General features: G+C 37.1%; 2 protein-coding genes across 7 annotated transcripts in view; both read left to right on the plus strand.

Annotated features, from left to right (window-relative positions):
• The window catches only part of kank1b (KN motif and ankyrin repeat domains 1b), an 11,000-nt gene extending 9,700 nt beyond the window's left edge, over nucleotides 1-1,300 (plus strand). The window contains exons 9-12 of one of the 2 annotated variants that reach the window (XM_016489479.1): nucleotides 176-318; nucleotides 436-636; nucleotides 776-874; nucleotides 974-1,300. In XM_016489479.1, coding sequence (XP_016344965.1) covers nucleotides 176-318; nucleotides 436-636; nucleotides 776-874; nucleotides 974-1,060 — 530 coding nt within the window. In that variant the 3' untranslated portion in view covers nucleotides 1,061-1,300. The remainder of the gene's footprint in view (nucleotides 1-175; nucleotides 319-435; nucleotides 637-775; nucleotides 875-973) is intronic. The other variant, XM_016489480.1, reaches the window with a different exon arrangement.
• Nucleotides 1,301-3,506: 2,206 nt separating this feature from the next.
• LOC107691026 (probable global transcription activator SNF2L2) lies at nucleotides 3,507-12,790 on the plus strand. 5 transcript variants are annotated; one of them, XM_016489484.1, is made up of 6 exons: nucleotides 3,507-3,579; nucleotides 8,974-9,194; nucleotides 9,394-9,499; nucleotides 9,851-9,952; nucleotides 10,896-11,028; nucleotides 11,787-12,790. In XM_016489484.1, the coding sequence occupies exons 2-6, from the start codon at nucleotides 9,007-9,009 to the stop codon at nucleotides 11,933-11,935; spliced, it is 678 nt and encodes a 225-aa protein (XP_016344970.1). In that variant the 5' UTR covers nucleotides 3,507-3,579; nucleotides 8,974-9,006; the 3' UTR covers nucleotides 11,936-12,790. The 5 variants fall into 5 exon arrangements, with proteins under 5 accessions (XP_016344970.1, XP_016344967.1, XP_016344968.1 ...); XM_016489481.1 differs by lacking the exon at nucleotides 3,507-3,579 and adding an exon at nucleotides 5,331-5,671; XM_016489482.1 differs by lacking the exon at nucleotides 3,507-3,579 and adding an exon at nucleotides 5,331-5,671 and having other exon boundaries at nucleotides 8,980-9,194.
• Nucleotides 12,791-12,990: the final 200 nt, after the last annotated feature.

The raw sequence follows: 12,990 nt of genomic DNA on the forward strand, positions 1-12,990 counted from the left end.
GGAGTATGTGACATATATATATATATATATATATATATATATATATATATATATATATATATATAAATATTCATACAGAGGTATTACATTTTTCTGTTGAGAGACACTCTCAAAAGGGTTTAAAAGGGGCTCCAATTGTGGATAATTCATTTGGTCTTGATTCCTTCTCATGCAGGAATATGTAATGTTGATCATCAGAATAAGGCTGGTTATACTCCCATAATGCTTGCCTCCCTGGCTGCCGTGGAAACGAAAGACGACATGATGGTGGTGCAAGAACTCTTCAGCAGAGGAGATGTTAATGCCAAGGCCAGCCAGGTATCTGTCTGTCTATGTTTTTGACTGAATATTGAGCTATGTTTATATGAGTAATTGAGAAAACAGTTTCTACCCAAGAGTGTCTGTGTATCCTTTTGTGTACTGTTTGCTCAATAGGCTGGTCAGACAGCTCTCATGCTAGCAGTCAGTCATGGGCATATAGATATGGTCAGGGCTCTGCTGGCTGCTGGGGCAGAGGTCAACATCCAGGATGATGAGGGGTCAACTGCTCTAATGTGTGCTGGTGAACACGACCATGCTGACATTGTCAAACTCTTACTGGCCCAGCCAGGCTGTGATGCCACACTGACTGACAATGTGAGTAACCACATGGCTATCTGAGAGAAAAGATTTACAGTAATGATGTAATATTGTCATTTGTGTTTTAAATTGATGTTCTTGTTTAAATTTGTCTGTGTGCTTTTGCTTGGTATGTTTTGTGTGTGTGTGCTGGTAGGACGAGAGCACTGCTCTGTCCATTGCTCTGGAGGCTGGACACAAAGATATCGCTATGCTTCTCTATGCCCATGTCAACTACTCAAAGGGCCAACCGAGGGTATGACTATTTTTTGTCTACATTTGCACTCTCTTATAGCATTTTACTTACTTACCAATAACATATTTTTACCAATTACTCACATTAGCTGCACAACAGTTTCTGTTTGTGTGTGTGAATGCTCATCCACAGGGTTCCCCTCGAAGCAAGACACCACCTGTTGCACGCATAAGCTCTTCTGATTGATATGACATTTTCCCATGCTCTCTTCATCCATTCAGACATCCCCTCTGAACGACCTGTTCAATCATATGACTGAGATGAATGTGACGGGTTATGTTTTCCAACAGGTGTAATATTAAAGAGAGCAGTAGTTGGTATTGCAAGCTGCATCATTTATTTTCTTCTTTACTGACAGTTATGTTTTCCAGATATAAAAATACCAGTTATGCAGACTGACAGTAATAAAGACCTACTATAATAGGAAACTGCATGTCAAAACAGTTTTATATATTCATTTTAGGTGATATATAAATTTATATGCATTTTAGGATTATATATATTTTTTTCACATTTTAAAAGCTTGAATTAGTTTCTTGTAATATATATTTTACCAAGTAGGCTATACACTATTCACTTCCAAAATCTGAAATCTAGATTTTAAGAACTCTTAATAAAAATGAATGAAATGTAAATGTCATGTTCATATATAAGTAAATAAATATGTGATTACATCACCACCTTGTGTTTACTGCAAATATTGCATTACTTTGCTCTCTTTTTGTGTTTTAGATCTGTAGAATTCATATCGTTGTAATGCCATCTAATGGTGAAAAGCTGGACTGCAGATGATCAGCAGACATGAGGAAGGTCGTGCTAACTCTAAGGAACAAATCTGCAAAGAAATATTATTATTATTATTATTATCATTATTATAACAATCGAACTGACGAAAATCAGAGTGTTAACATACCCTTTGTTTCAGTAGTTCGTTTAGAATCTGAACCAGTGATTCCCCGATTCATGAGTGCAATTGAATTGGTTCTTTTGAATCGGTCATATCGTTTTGGAATCGGTCTGAATCATTCTGACTGATCACTCACGGACTGAATTGATCATTTCTCACTCCCTGAAATTGTTAACATGATGCTGTAAAACAGCGAACCGTAAGAGCGCAGGAAGTGGATATTTGCCTACAATTAATTAAAAAACTGCAATCTGTCATTTGTCAGCCATGAAGAAGGTCTTTGTCAAGTTCAACACCTGCATGCTGCGACTGTGGGTAAAGACATTTTCCGACCAAAAGAGTATCAAAACATTAAACGAAAACATCAAAAGTACCATGTAACGACTTTAGTAGTAATTAAGGACCAAGTTGTTTAAGTCATTAAGTTGTTTTAATTTATGTAAATGCTGGAATATACTACACGATTTTTGCCCCGATTTTCCGCCGATTTGCAGACATCGATTTTTTTAGCTTCAGACTTTGATTCCATCAGTCGGAGGATATCAAACATTTTTGATCTTTTGAGCCGATTTTAGAACACGTGTTTTAATTTGTTGTCACGCATCTTCTAGCAACAAGGCACACATATCTGCGTGAGTTTATTATGATCGGAACAACATTAAGGTCTAGTTGTAGTGTTATCCTCAGTCCTTTAGTGTATGATGGACAGCTTTTCCTCTGTGACTATTACAGAGTCGGTAAGTGATGCCTAGTATTGTTTTAAAATCTGTTAAGATTTTAAAAGTCGTGTAGTGTATTCCAGTCTACGCAACAAAAGAAATTTATAAAGAAGTGACATTATTTAGTTTGTTCATTAAGCTGTTTTTTCCCATGGGGAAATTTAGCTGGGCCCCCAGAAGACAAAATAATCTTAAAATGTTGATCTTTGCCTGAACTGTGTAATTCAGTTTTTAGATTGAAGAACAGAAAATGTGGCTTTTAAACACACCTGGCCTTCTTGAAGCATATAAGATATCAGTGTTCAGTAGCACAGCCGGTGATGAGCTAATTTTACCAGCCTCTGCCGCTGTCTGCTCAGGAGGGAGCAGCTCCCACACCAGACACTGATACAGCTTAGAATGCTTTCAGTGGCGCATTTATAGAAACTGCTCTGGATATTTCAACATATGCCATTTGACTGTGATCTGCTCTTTTTAACCATACAGAGAGTTATGGTGTCCCAACCCAAACAGACAGGTAATTATTACTCTGATAAGAAATGCCACTCCATGGCTTTCACATGCAGTGTGAAGGGCGTTTGATTGTTCGGACATCATCTGAATGTAATACTTGTCATGAAGAGCTTATCATTTAGAATTCAGTTGTTAACTGGATATTTTCTCTACTGAAAACATGACAAAACTCCAAAAACTTACATAGAGCAAAAGTAGTTTGGACTACTTTTATGATACTGCTTTTCAGTGGCATGTCACAAATCTTAGGAGAGGATCTCTCGAGAACCATGAGTCTGAAAAATACATCAGATAATCAAAAAAATATACAGTATATAAAATAAAAAATTGTGCCTATATGTATTGGTCGGATATATTTTGCCATTTCATTGCATCTTGCTATTTATATATATACCACTGGCCAATTAAAAAAAATATATATATTTTTGATTTTTTTAAGCTTAAAAACGCCATTCCCCATTCATTGTAACTGCATGGAAAAGAGCAGCTAGTACATTTTTCAAAACTAATTATTTTGTGTTCCACAGGAAACAAAAAAGTCTTTCAGGGTTGGAATCAACTTGAGGGTGAGTAACTGATGACGGCTTTTTAATTCATTTTTGTGTGAACTAATCTTTTAAATTAAATCCTGTGTGATATTGCATTCTACTGCATAATGACAATCAGTTGGAGCCCATTTTTATAATCATGTTTGCAATTGGTAACATGACAAAAGACATTCTTCACAAAAAGAGGGACATTTTTATTTAAGAATAAGCAAAGAAATATAAAAAGGACAACAGCTGACATTCAAATCTTATGTAGAATCAGTTCAGCTGTAGTGAAAAAGAAAATAGATGGCTGTCAGATAAAAGGCAGCTCATAGTAATACACAAACAATATCTTGTGGTGAGAAATGAATTTGAAGGCTGTGTCTATTGAGGTTAGCTTAGAAGATTAGCTTTTTTGTGTAGCTTTTGTATAACATGACTTACTACATCTATGTTTTTGATACCTGACACATCAGCTATGTGGATGCATGCATGGACTTACATTAACTCCATTGATTATAGTTCAGCATGTCTTTGGATTTTAGCTCATCTATATGTAGCTCAGAGACTCATTGTGTTTGAGAATGTTCAGCTCAGTGTGTCTGTGTTTTGTGATGGAATGCTATAGCATTACAGCTCGGTGCGGTCTGCAGCCAGTAAAACGTGGTGTTGCCATAGTAACCGCCTGAGATATTTTACCAAAATGCCCTTGTCGACCTGATAGCAAAACATGCATATGAAATGTAAAATGATGACAGCGTGTAATCATACCACAACACATGCAAACACTAAAAATCTACTCTTCCGTGATAAAACAATACTGATACTTCTCAGACGCTTGTCAAAAATATGACTGGATAAGATTGTTTGATAAATTAAACAATGGCTTTTGTAATGAAGCTGTTGCCATGGCAAATGTACATGAACAATGTTGCATCTTAAAACTGCATCTGATTTTAAACAGACACTTAAGAGGCATATTTCATTCATGAAAATTATTAAGGAAAATATTGAAAGCAGAAATATGACTCATCACAGGGATTTCTGGTGACAGATGGCAATTTAGCCTCCTGGGAAATTTTGGCAATTTATTAAACTGAACGTTCATAATGGATTTAAAATCTGATTGCATAAATGCTAAAATTGATAACACATGACATTAAAAAGTGCCGATTTTATGTACTATCACAAACTCTTTTAAGTTTATTTGCTGTTCATTATTTATTTTATAAAGCACATTTTCACACCCATATCAATTCAGCAGTATCATTTCAAAATGAATGTGTCTCAGGACTGCCATCAACCGATTATATTTGACCAAGAATACATTCCAAGTAATATCAGGACACCGCTGAGCCCTTGCAATAATACAGCAAAAAAATAATTAAGCATATGCCACATCTGTGAGCTACATGAAAAGCTACTTTACAAGTTATTAGTCTCACATCTCAAAGGGAAGCAGACAGAAACTATTATGTTTTGGACTATCTGGTAATATTTATAGCCCCAAATGATTTCACCAGAATCTCTATTCTTTTTTATGTTGTAAAAGCTCCCAGACGCAGATACAAACATACCATTAGCCAATTTATGTGCGTGTGTGTTTGAGAGTGTGTGCAACACAACATTAACAACCCTGGAATCCTCTCAAGATGTCAGTAAAGCTTGCAAAAAAACCATCTGCATAGGCACAAAAATGGAGCCCGCTTCTTTTAACAGAGGGGCGGTTAAGAAAGACTGAAGGAGAGCATAAAAGAGAGGGAGACGGGAAAGGGAAAAAAGGAAAAGAAACCAGATTGCGACAGTCGATATTAAAACATTCAGTGAGTGAGAGAGAAAAGGAGAGAGAGAAAGGGTGGAGAGAGAGAAAAGCGAGCTGCAGGCCTTTCCACGGGGACAAACTAGCAGAAAGGCATCTCGCAGTTATTCCTTTCTCTCTCTCTTTCTCTCTCTCTCTCAACATCCTAACTGCAATTGATTTGTGTATGAAAAGCTGGGCGCTTTTCGCCCCCCTTTTGGGCTGTGCGTTTTGAGTGATCAGCTGATGAAGAGACTGGCTGCGCGCTGCAATGCTGGTTTGCTAATTCTCTCTCCTCCAGACTGGAGCCAGCCTGGAGACCACAGTCAGGTAAATCGCCCTCTTCATTTCTCTCTCTCACTCTCTCTCTCTCACCCTCTCACTCTCTCTCCCTCTCCTTCTCACTTGCTCTCTCTCCTGCGCATGCAATCACACCAGGCTTCAGCACATGGGCACACAGACAGAAAGTGAGAGAGGGAATGTGTGTGTGTGTGTGTGTGTGTGTGTGTGTGTGTGTGTAGGTGTGAACTGTGTCTAGTGAAGGAAAGCATTGCCCAGACAAATCGGTTGTGTGGATCCTGACACCTTTTTTTCTTTCTAGAGGTTACAGGAACAGACTTGTATAGCGTAACAAGGGTTTTGGCTTGCTGCACCAAGTACAGACTCTCTAAATGTGCTTTCTGCAAACACCCTGCATGTTTTGTGTGCAGTGGTTCAGTTGTGCGTCTGTGCATGCGAGCGTGTGTGTGTGTGTCAGTGTGCATTCCATCATTATGCTGTTGATTATTAGGCCTCCTTCCTTCCACATGGTCCCCAAGGGTACGTGTGAATAAATGCATTCCGCGTGTTTCTCTGCGCGCTTTCATATTTGTCTTGCGCCCATGTAGAGGATATTTGTATGAAATATTTGCGTCTGTGAAGGCTGTTCTCTCACGTCAGTGCATTGCGTCTTGTTTTGTCTGATTTCTTTGTGCATATAAAAGTATATGAGTGCGTTTTGTGCGCCGCGCTCGTGTTTGATTTAGACATCAATGGCTGGTGCTGCCTGCATAGCGTCATACTCCGAATTCATATTTTCATCCCTCTCCTATGCTCTCTGCGGCAGCCAGGCATATCACTGCACTTCAATTGCCTTTGTATAAAACACAGACACACACACACACACACACACACACACACACACACACAGTGAATTCCGCATTTGAAGCGTGTGCATGTTGCTAGCCGCTGCGTTCTAGTCCCGTTTTTAATGAAACAAGTTCGGCGCACTGTATGGTGAACCGCACGCCACTGTTCCGTTATGTCAGGTGTGTTGGCTGGAGAACAGCATCGCCGTAAACGTCAATCATTTAATTCACAATGGGACTGAAGATCAGTGTACCAGCGTCTCCTGCCTCCCCAGCAGCCCCTGTGTTGGATCATACCGAGCTAGTGGGATATTGTTAAGTGATTCTTTATCAAATATTAAAATGGAAGTGAAAGCAGCTGCGCTTGTTAGAGGGGACTGAAGATTGAAGGCAGATTGCTGGTGAGACTTATAGCCAAGATGATGATGAGTTGGACCTGGAAGTGTTCGGATGAAAGGCCAGAAAGTTCATAAAACTGCTTAATAATTTAAAGGGATAGTTCACCCAAAAATGAAAATTCTGTCATTAATTACTCACCCTCATGTCGTTCTAAACCCTTACGACATCTTCTTGTGTTCATCTTTGGAACACAAATGAAGATATTTTTGATTAATTCTGAGAGCTCTCTGACCCTCCCATAGACAGCAAGGGTCCTTACATGATCAAGGTCCAGAAACGTAGCAATGAGATCGGTAAAATAATAATCCATGTGACATCAGGGGTTCAACCTTAATTTTACGAAGCTACGAGAATACTTTTTGTACGCAAAGAAAACAAAAATAACGACTTTATTCAACAAATTGTCTCCTCCGCGTCACCCTGGTGCCATTTTAGAGAGTATCCACTGAACGTAAACAGCATATGTTATTCTGTGTCAGCTGCGTCATGCGGATACGCTGTTTACGTTCAGTGGATACTCTCCAAAATGGCATCAGGGTGACGCGGAGGAGACGAATTGTTGAATAAAGTCGTTAATATCTTAATTTGTGGTCTTACGGACTTAGAATGACATGAGGGTGAGTAAATAATGACAGCATTTTCATTTTTGGGTGAACTAACCCTTTAACGCTGACTGTCTTGCTTTATTATTACTTAAAATTCAACATGGAAAATAGGTGGTAATTCTACATTCTGCAATAGTGCATTAATTACCATAACGTTTCAACTTATTTGCATAGAGAAGGTTGATGATGGCACAGAAACACTGTTAAAATTAGGTTCTGTGATGGTTATACTACAGTACTGATTAGCAAATTCACATGCACCATGCATTTAATACTTTTTTTTTTGCATAATAATGTCCTGAATAGCTCGTATACATTATAGAATAGTGTTTATAAGAAAAAATATATCAATTTTAGAAATTGTAATTTCAACCATAACTCAGTAGAACTTTACAATAAAGTTATTAAAGGAATAGATCACCCCAAAATGGAAATTTGCTGAAACGTACTCACCCTCAGGCAATCTATAATGTAGATGAGTTTGTTTCTTAATTGAAACAGATTGGAGAAATTTAGCATTACATTGCTCACCAATGGATCCTCTGCAGTGAATGGGTGCTGTCAGAATGAGAGTTGAAACTTAAAATAAATAAAAATAAAAATATTACAATAGTCCACAAATAATCAACAAAACTCCATCAATTAATGTCTTGTGAAGTGGAAAGCTTAATAAACAAATCCATCATTAAGAAGCTTAAACCATTGCTTTAGGCTAACATATGAGTCCCCTACCCTTTCAATATTGCCTTTAACTGATAAAAACATAACAAAATCACACACTCACAATAATCCTCAAGTAAATCCACACAGTTTAACTCCATCAATTAACTTCTTGTGTACAGAAAATCTTAAGGGTTATTACTTCTGGATTATTGTGATGTTTTTATCAGCTGTTTGGACTCTCATTCTAACAGTGCCTATTGATTGCAGAGGATTCAATGGTGAGCAAGTGATGCAATGCTAAATTGCTCCAAATCTGTTCCGATGAAGAAACAAATGTATCTACATCCTGGATTGCCTGAGTCATTTTTTAACATTAGTTAATGCAATAGGTATCATAAATGAATAACATTTATAGCGTTTTATAGCAATTATTAATCTTGGAACATGAATTTACAATGAACAATAGTATATTTATAAATGAACATTAAATTAACCTTGAGTCAATAAATAAATATTTGTTCATTATTATTGTCCATTATCACAATAGGCTACCTAAAGTTGAACCTTATTTTAAAGTATTACTCCTATCTAGTATATCTATCTATCTATCTATCTATCTAAAAAAGTATAAACAAAATATAAATTCTCTTTCTTGTTAAATGAAAAGTGAAAAACTATTCATAGTTGTAGGCATAATTTTTTTTATCTTAAAACGTGCATAGTGAGGATACTTTTAAGTTCCAGTTCATGATCACAGTTTTATATTTTTTAAACTGCAAAATCATTATTTTTGTCAAATCCAGTATTGCTCATCACTGTTTCCATGTCTTTTTCTCAGTCTCAGGCCATCCAAAACGGAGTGTCTGAGGTTATGGAGGAGGAAAGCAACTTGAAGAAACGAAAACGCGATCAACAAGGCAACCAGGGCTCTGAGACTGGTCAGGAGGTGGTCAAAAAGCGACGGGGTCGCCCTCCTGCCGAGAAACTGCCGCCCAACCCTCCCAAGCTCACAAAACAGATGAACACCATCGTAGACATGGTCATAAACTACAAGGACACGTCAGTAGTTAAACACACAGACTTAATAGGTTGTTGTTGGCTGTTTTTATTTCTTGACATGATGTAAATCGTGACACTAAAACTTTGCCAGCAGTTTTAAGTTCATTCTCTTTCCCTTTATTTTTGCATGTGCGCTTCATGTCAGACAGTACAATAACATTTTTTAATACCCCTTCTTGAATATATCACTGTTCTACAGGTTGGGCCGACAGATCAGTAAAGGTTTCGTTCAGCTGCCCTCAAGAAAAGAGGTGCCAGAGTACTATGAGCTCATCCGCAAGCCAGTCGACTTCAGGAGGATCAGGGTGAACTATCAGCGTGTTTATTTGTCATCCCACAGTCCTGTCTAATTTTTCTAAAATGTCCAATTCTCATCCTCTGCTTCCATCACCCCCTTTTCCAATAGACCTTTCTTCACTTTTTTCCATTCTTACTGTATATCCACACTGACATCCTTATTGATTTTGCTATTGTCACACAGGTTGTGTTTTTTTGCTGGCTGTGTTTTAAAACGATATGAAGGAAGTAGAATTCTTTTACAGATTTAATGAAAACCTGTCATTACTTTAAAAGTTTCATAGGAGAATGTGTATGGCTATATACCTTTTTGATTGTTCATGTATTCTTTTGAATCTTTCCTGGTTTTGTTTATGCAGGAGAGAGTCCGTAATCACAAATACCGGTGCATTGCCGACCTGGAAAAGGATATCATGCAGATGTGCCACAATGCTCAGACGTTTAATCTGGAAGGATCTCAGGTTTGACTTATGTACATTTTCTTGTTATAAAAATACTTTGTAAATTCTTTTTTTTCTTTTTTGCATTCACTGTGCATTGCAATGGTACTGCGACATTTATGCAAATAGATTTAACAGGTTTTTAGATTTGTTGTTCCAAACCTGTATAATTTTCTTCAGTTGAACACAGAAGATGACATTTTGAAGAATGTTGGTAACCAAACAGTTGTCTATAGCGACTGACTTCATAAAACATTCTTTTTTCTTTCATATTATGGAAGTCAATGGCTACCGTCAGCTCTTTGGTTTCCAACTTTCTTCAAAATATCTTCTTTTGTGCTCAACAGAAGAAAAAAAGGTATACAGGTTTGGAAAAACTTAAAGGTGCGTAAATGATGACAGAAATCAAGCGTAGCATTAGCAATCGCGTCAGCTGGCTCTCAGCTGATCCACGTCTACCTATAGGAATACAACGCCGATCTCAGCATTCATATATAAGGTCCCTTAGTTTTATCAGCAGCTTTTGCGTTGCTCAATAGCTAATTGCCCTCCTCCATCCCCAGCTCCTCCTCTCGTCCAGTCAGGATTTGGCCTTCTGATTCTCCTTTGAATCAGACATATTCTAAAATGTGTATATTAAATTATTGAACATTAATGATATCTGTAATACATATATGTTGGTTCTGTTCTGTTTACTCTGGGGGATTATCGCTACTGTCCCTGCTCTTATCCATGTTAGGCTGCATGGATGTGCAGGGAGTTCTTGCCCAGAACAGAACCATACCAAACTTTATGCTAATTTGTCAATTATCTTTGATGATAGTGGTCCGGACAGGATTATAATTTTGGGGTGAACTGTCCCCACAATGAGCCTGAATATTTTTGCAAGGCACAAAGCTATTTGTGTTAGTGAATATAGCTGATGAATTGTGTGGAGATTGTTAAATGTCTCTCTATATCTTAGATCTTTGAGGACTCCATTGTTTTGAAGTCTGTTTTTGAGAGTGCAAGACGGCGAATAGTGGAACTCAGCGAGGAAGACAATGATGCTGTTGGAAGCAGTGAAGCAGATGGTGGCCAACTTTTAAATCTAGATCGTAAGTCAAAACGCATGCTTTGTCTTGTCCAGTTAGAGATGCAATAGATTATAATCAGTAAAACCTAAAATTAGGGATGCACCAATACCACTTTTTCCAGTACTCGCCCGATACCTATACTTTTATTTTTGGTACTTGCCGATACCGAGTACCGATACCAATATTTTTATTGCATTTGTAAATTTTTAAAATATTGGGTACAGAAACCAAAAGAGTATGTATAATGTTAGTTGGTTAACTTCATTTATCAAATAGATACAGTCAAACCAAAATTTATTCAGACACCTTCAACATTTCTCACATTATCACAGTTTATTCGTTATAGTTTAGAAAATGGTAATAAAATATGACAAGAACTCAGAGTTAGACTGAGTCAGAACAAATTCAGCTTGATAATGCTAGATAACTTTGATAGAAAGGTATGTAATAGATTACAATCAACCAAAAATTAGACAGCTGTTAGTATGACAGTATTTACACAACTATCAAACATATACTTCCATTCTGCTGTCTGTTGTTCTGTTGTCGGTGTTTCTTTGTTTGAATATGGCGCTTATCACATGCTGTGTGGTATCGGCGTTTGGTATCGGGGCATTTTAACGAGTACGAGTACGAGTACAGGAGCTCAGTATCGGGCCCGATACCGGTGCATCCCTACCTAAAATACAATTTGAATCTATGAATCCACATCAGTCAAATTATTAATGATAAAGTCTGTATTCTTTGTGTAGAGTGTGTAAATGTTTTTGTCTTAAAAGCTCCTGTTTCGAAATCAACAAATCCCAAACTGGATGAAAAAAAGAAAAATAAAACCGATCCTAGTAATACCAGTTCAAAGGAGGTCACAAACTGTGATGAAGACCTTGGCAAAGAATGTGAGAATAACACAAGAGGACTATTAAATTAGACCCCAAATGACAGTCTGATATAAAGAGCATTGTATGCCATTTTAAGAACATTGTATGGCCATTTCAGTCCAGTTTCCTTGATGTTTCGGTCAAGGAATTGCTCAGAATGTGATCTCTCATTATTATGGTTGCTTAAAACTCCTTTGTAAAACCTTTGTATTCTAAAAATAACATTGTTAATGCAGTGCTTCTGCAGTGATACACCTGAAATTGGCATTGTTTTCATGTATTTATAAAATGTAAATAAGTCATAAACCCAAAATAGATATAAAATATCATGGTAAAAAAGGTCTGTAAGTTCAGACTGCCTGAAAACTTTCACTCTTTTTTTCCTCAAGGATGGAAAAATGGTGGTATGACATTATGATATTGTATGATCATTTAAACGGATGCATTCAATCTTTCAAGATGGTATAAGCTGTGCTAAATTTGCAAGCTATATGTCTCTGTTTCAGAGAATTTTTAATGTGTTTTTTGTGACTATGAGCACTTTGTCATTCCCTTTTTGTATGTTTCCCTTTCCTTCATTAACTGTTAACATCTTAAAAAAAAAAAAAAAATGAACATTTTTAACCAGTAGCTCTTTATCTTTCTTTAGTTATCACAGGATCTTAACTATGTGTACATAGAGGAGTTGGGGCATGATGGCAATGTATTCTTTGGTGACAGATCAGATACTGCCCTCAAAGAGAGGCACCTATTGATGATGCTGTCACGTTTGTGTGTTCAGTTTATGATGGAGGGGAGAAGTGGTGTGTTTGTGGACAGATTCTGAAATTAAAGTGTATGGGGTTTATATGATGTGAAAGGGCAAGGTTTGAGTCATCATATTACAAAAATAAAACTTTTTATGAAATCACGTGCTAATGTGGATCAGTTTCCTCTTTTGCTTTGTAGGTAATCAAAAGCTGTTGTAAATATGATTTCAGATTCACATTAGGATATTTTACCTTATTAAAGCAGGTTTTATGAGCTCTGTGAACTGTAAGTAATGCAACAATAAGTAAGCATTAAATTCCTGTTAGTAATTTTAGTAATCTGGCTTTCTAAATAT

This window comes from Sinocyclocheilus anshuiensis, unplaced genomic scaffold, assembly GCF_001515605.1.
Source record: "Sinocyclocheilus anshuiensis isolate Anshui unplaced genomic scaffold, SAMN03320099.WGS_v1.1 scaffold386, whole genome shotgun sequence".
Taxonomy (NCBI): Eukaryota; Metazoa; Chordata; class Actinopteri; order Cypriniformes; family Cyprinidae; genus Sinocyclocheilus; species Sinocyclocheilus anshuiensis.

Bases quoted from the DNA above. Each gene is read 5' to 3' on its own strand.
- LOC107691026 (XM_016489481.1), top strand. From the start codon at position 5,588: ATGAAGAGACTGGCTGCGCGCTGCAATGCTGGTTTGCTAATTCTCTCT. The intron at 5,672-8,973 runs GTAAATCGCCCT...TCTTTTTCTCAG, and splicing joins AGCCTGGAGACCACAGTCAG to TCTCAGGCCATCCAAAACGG. The intron at 9,500-9,850 runs GTGAACTATCAG...TTGTTTATGCAG, and splicing joins TCGACTTCAGGAGGATCAGG to GAGAGAGTCCGTAATCACAA.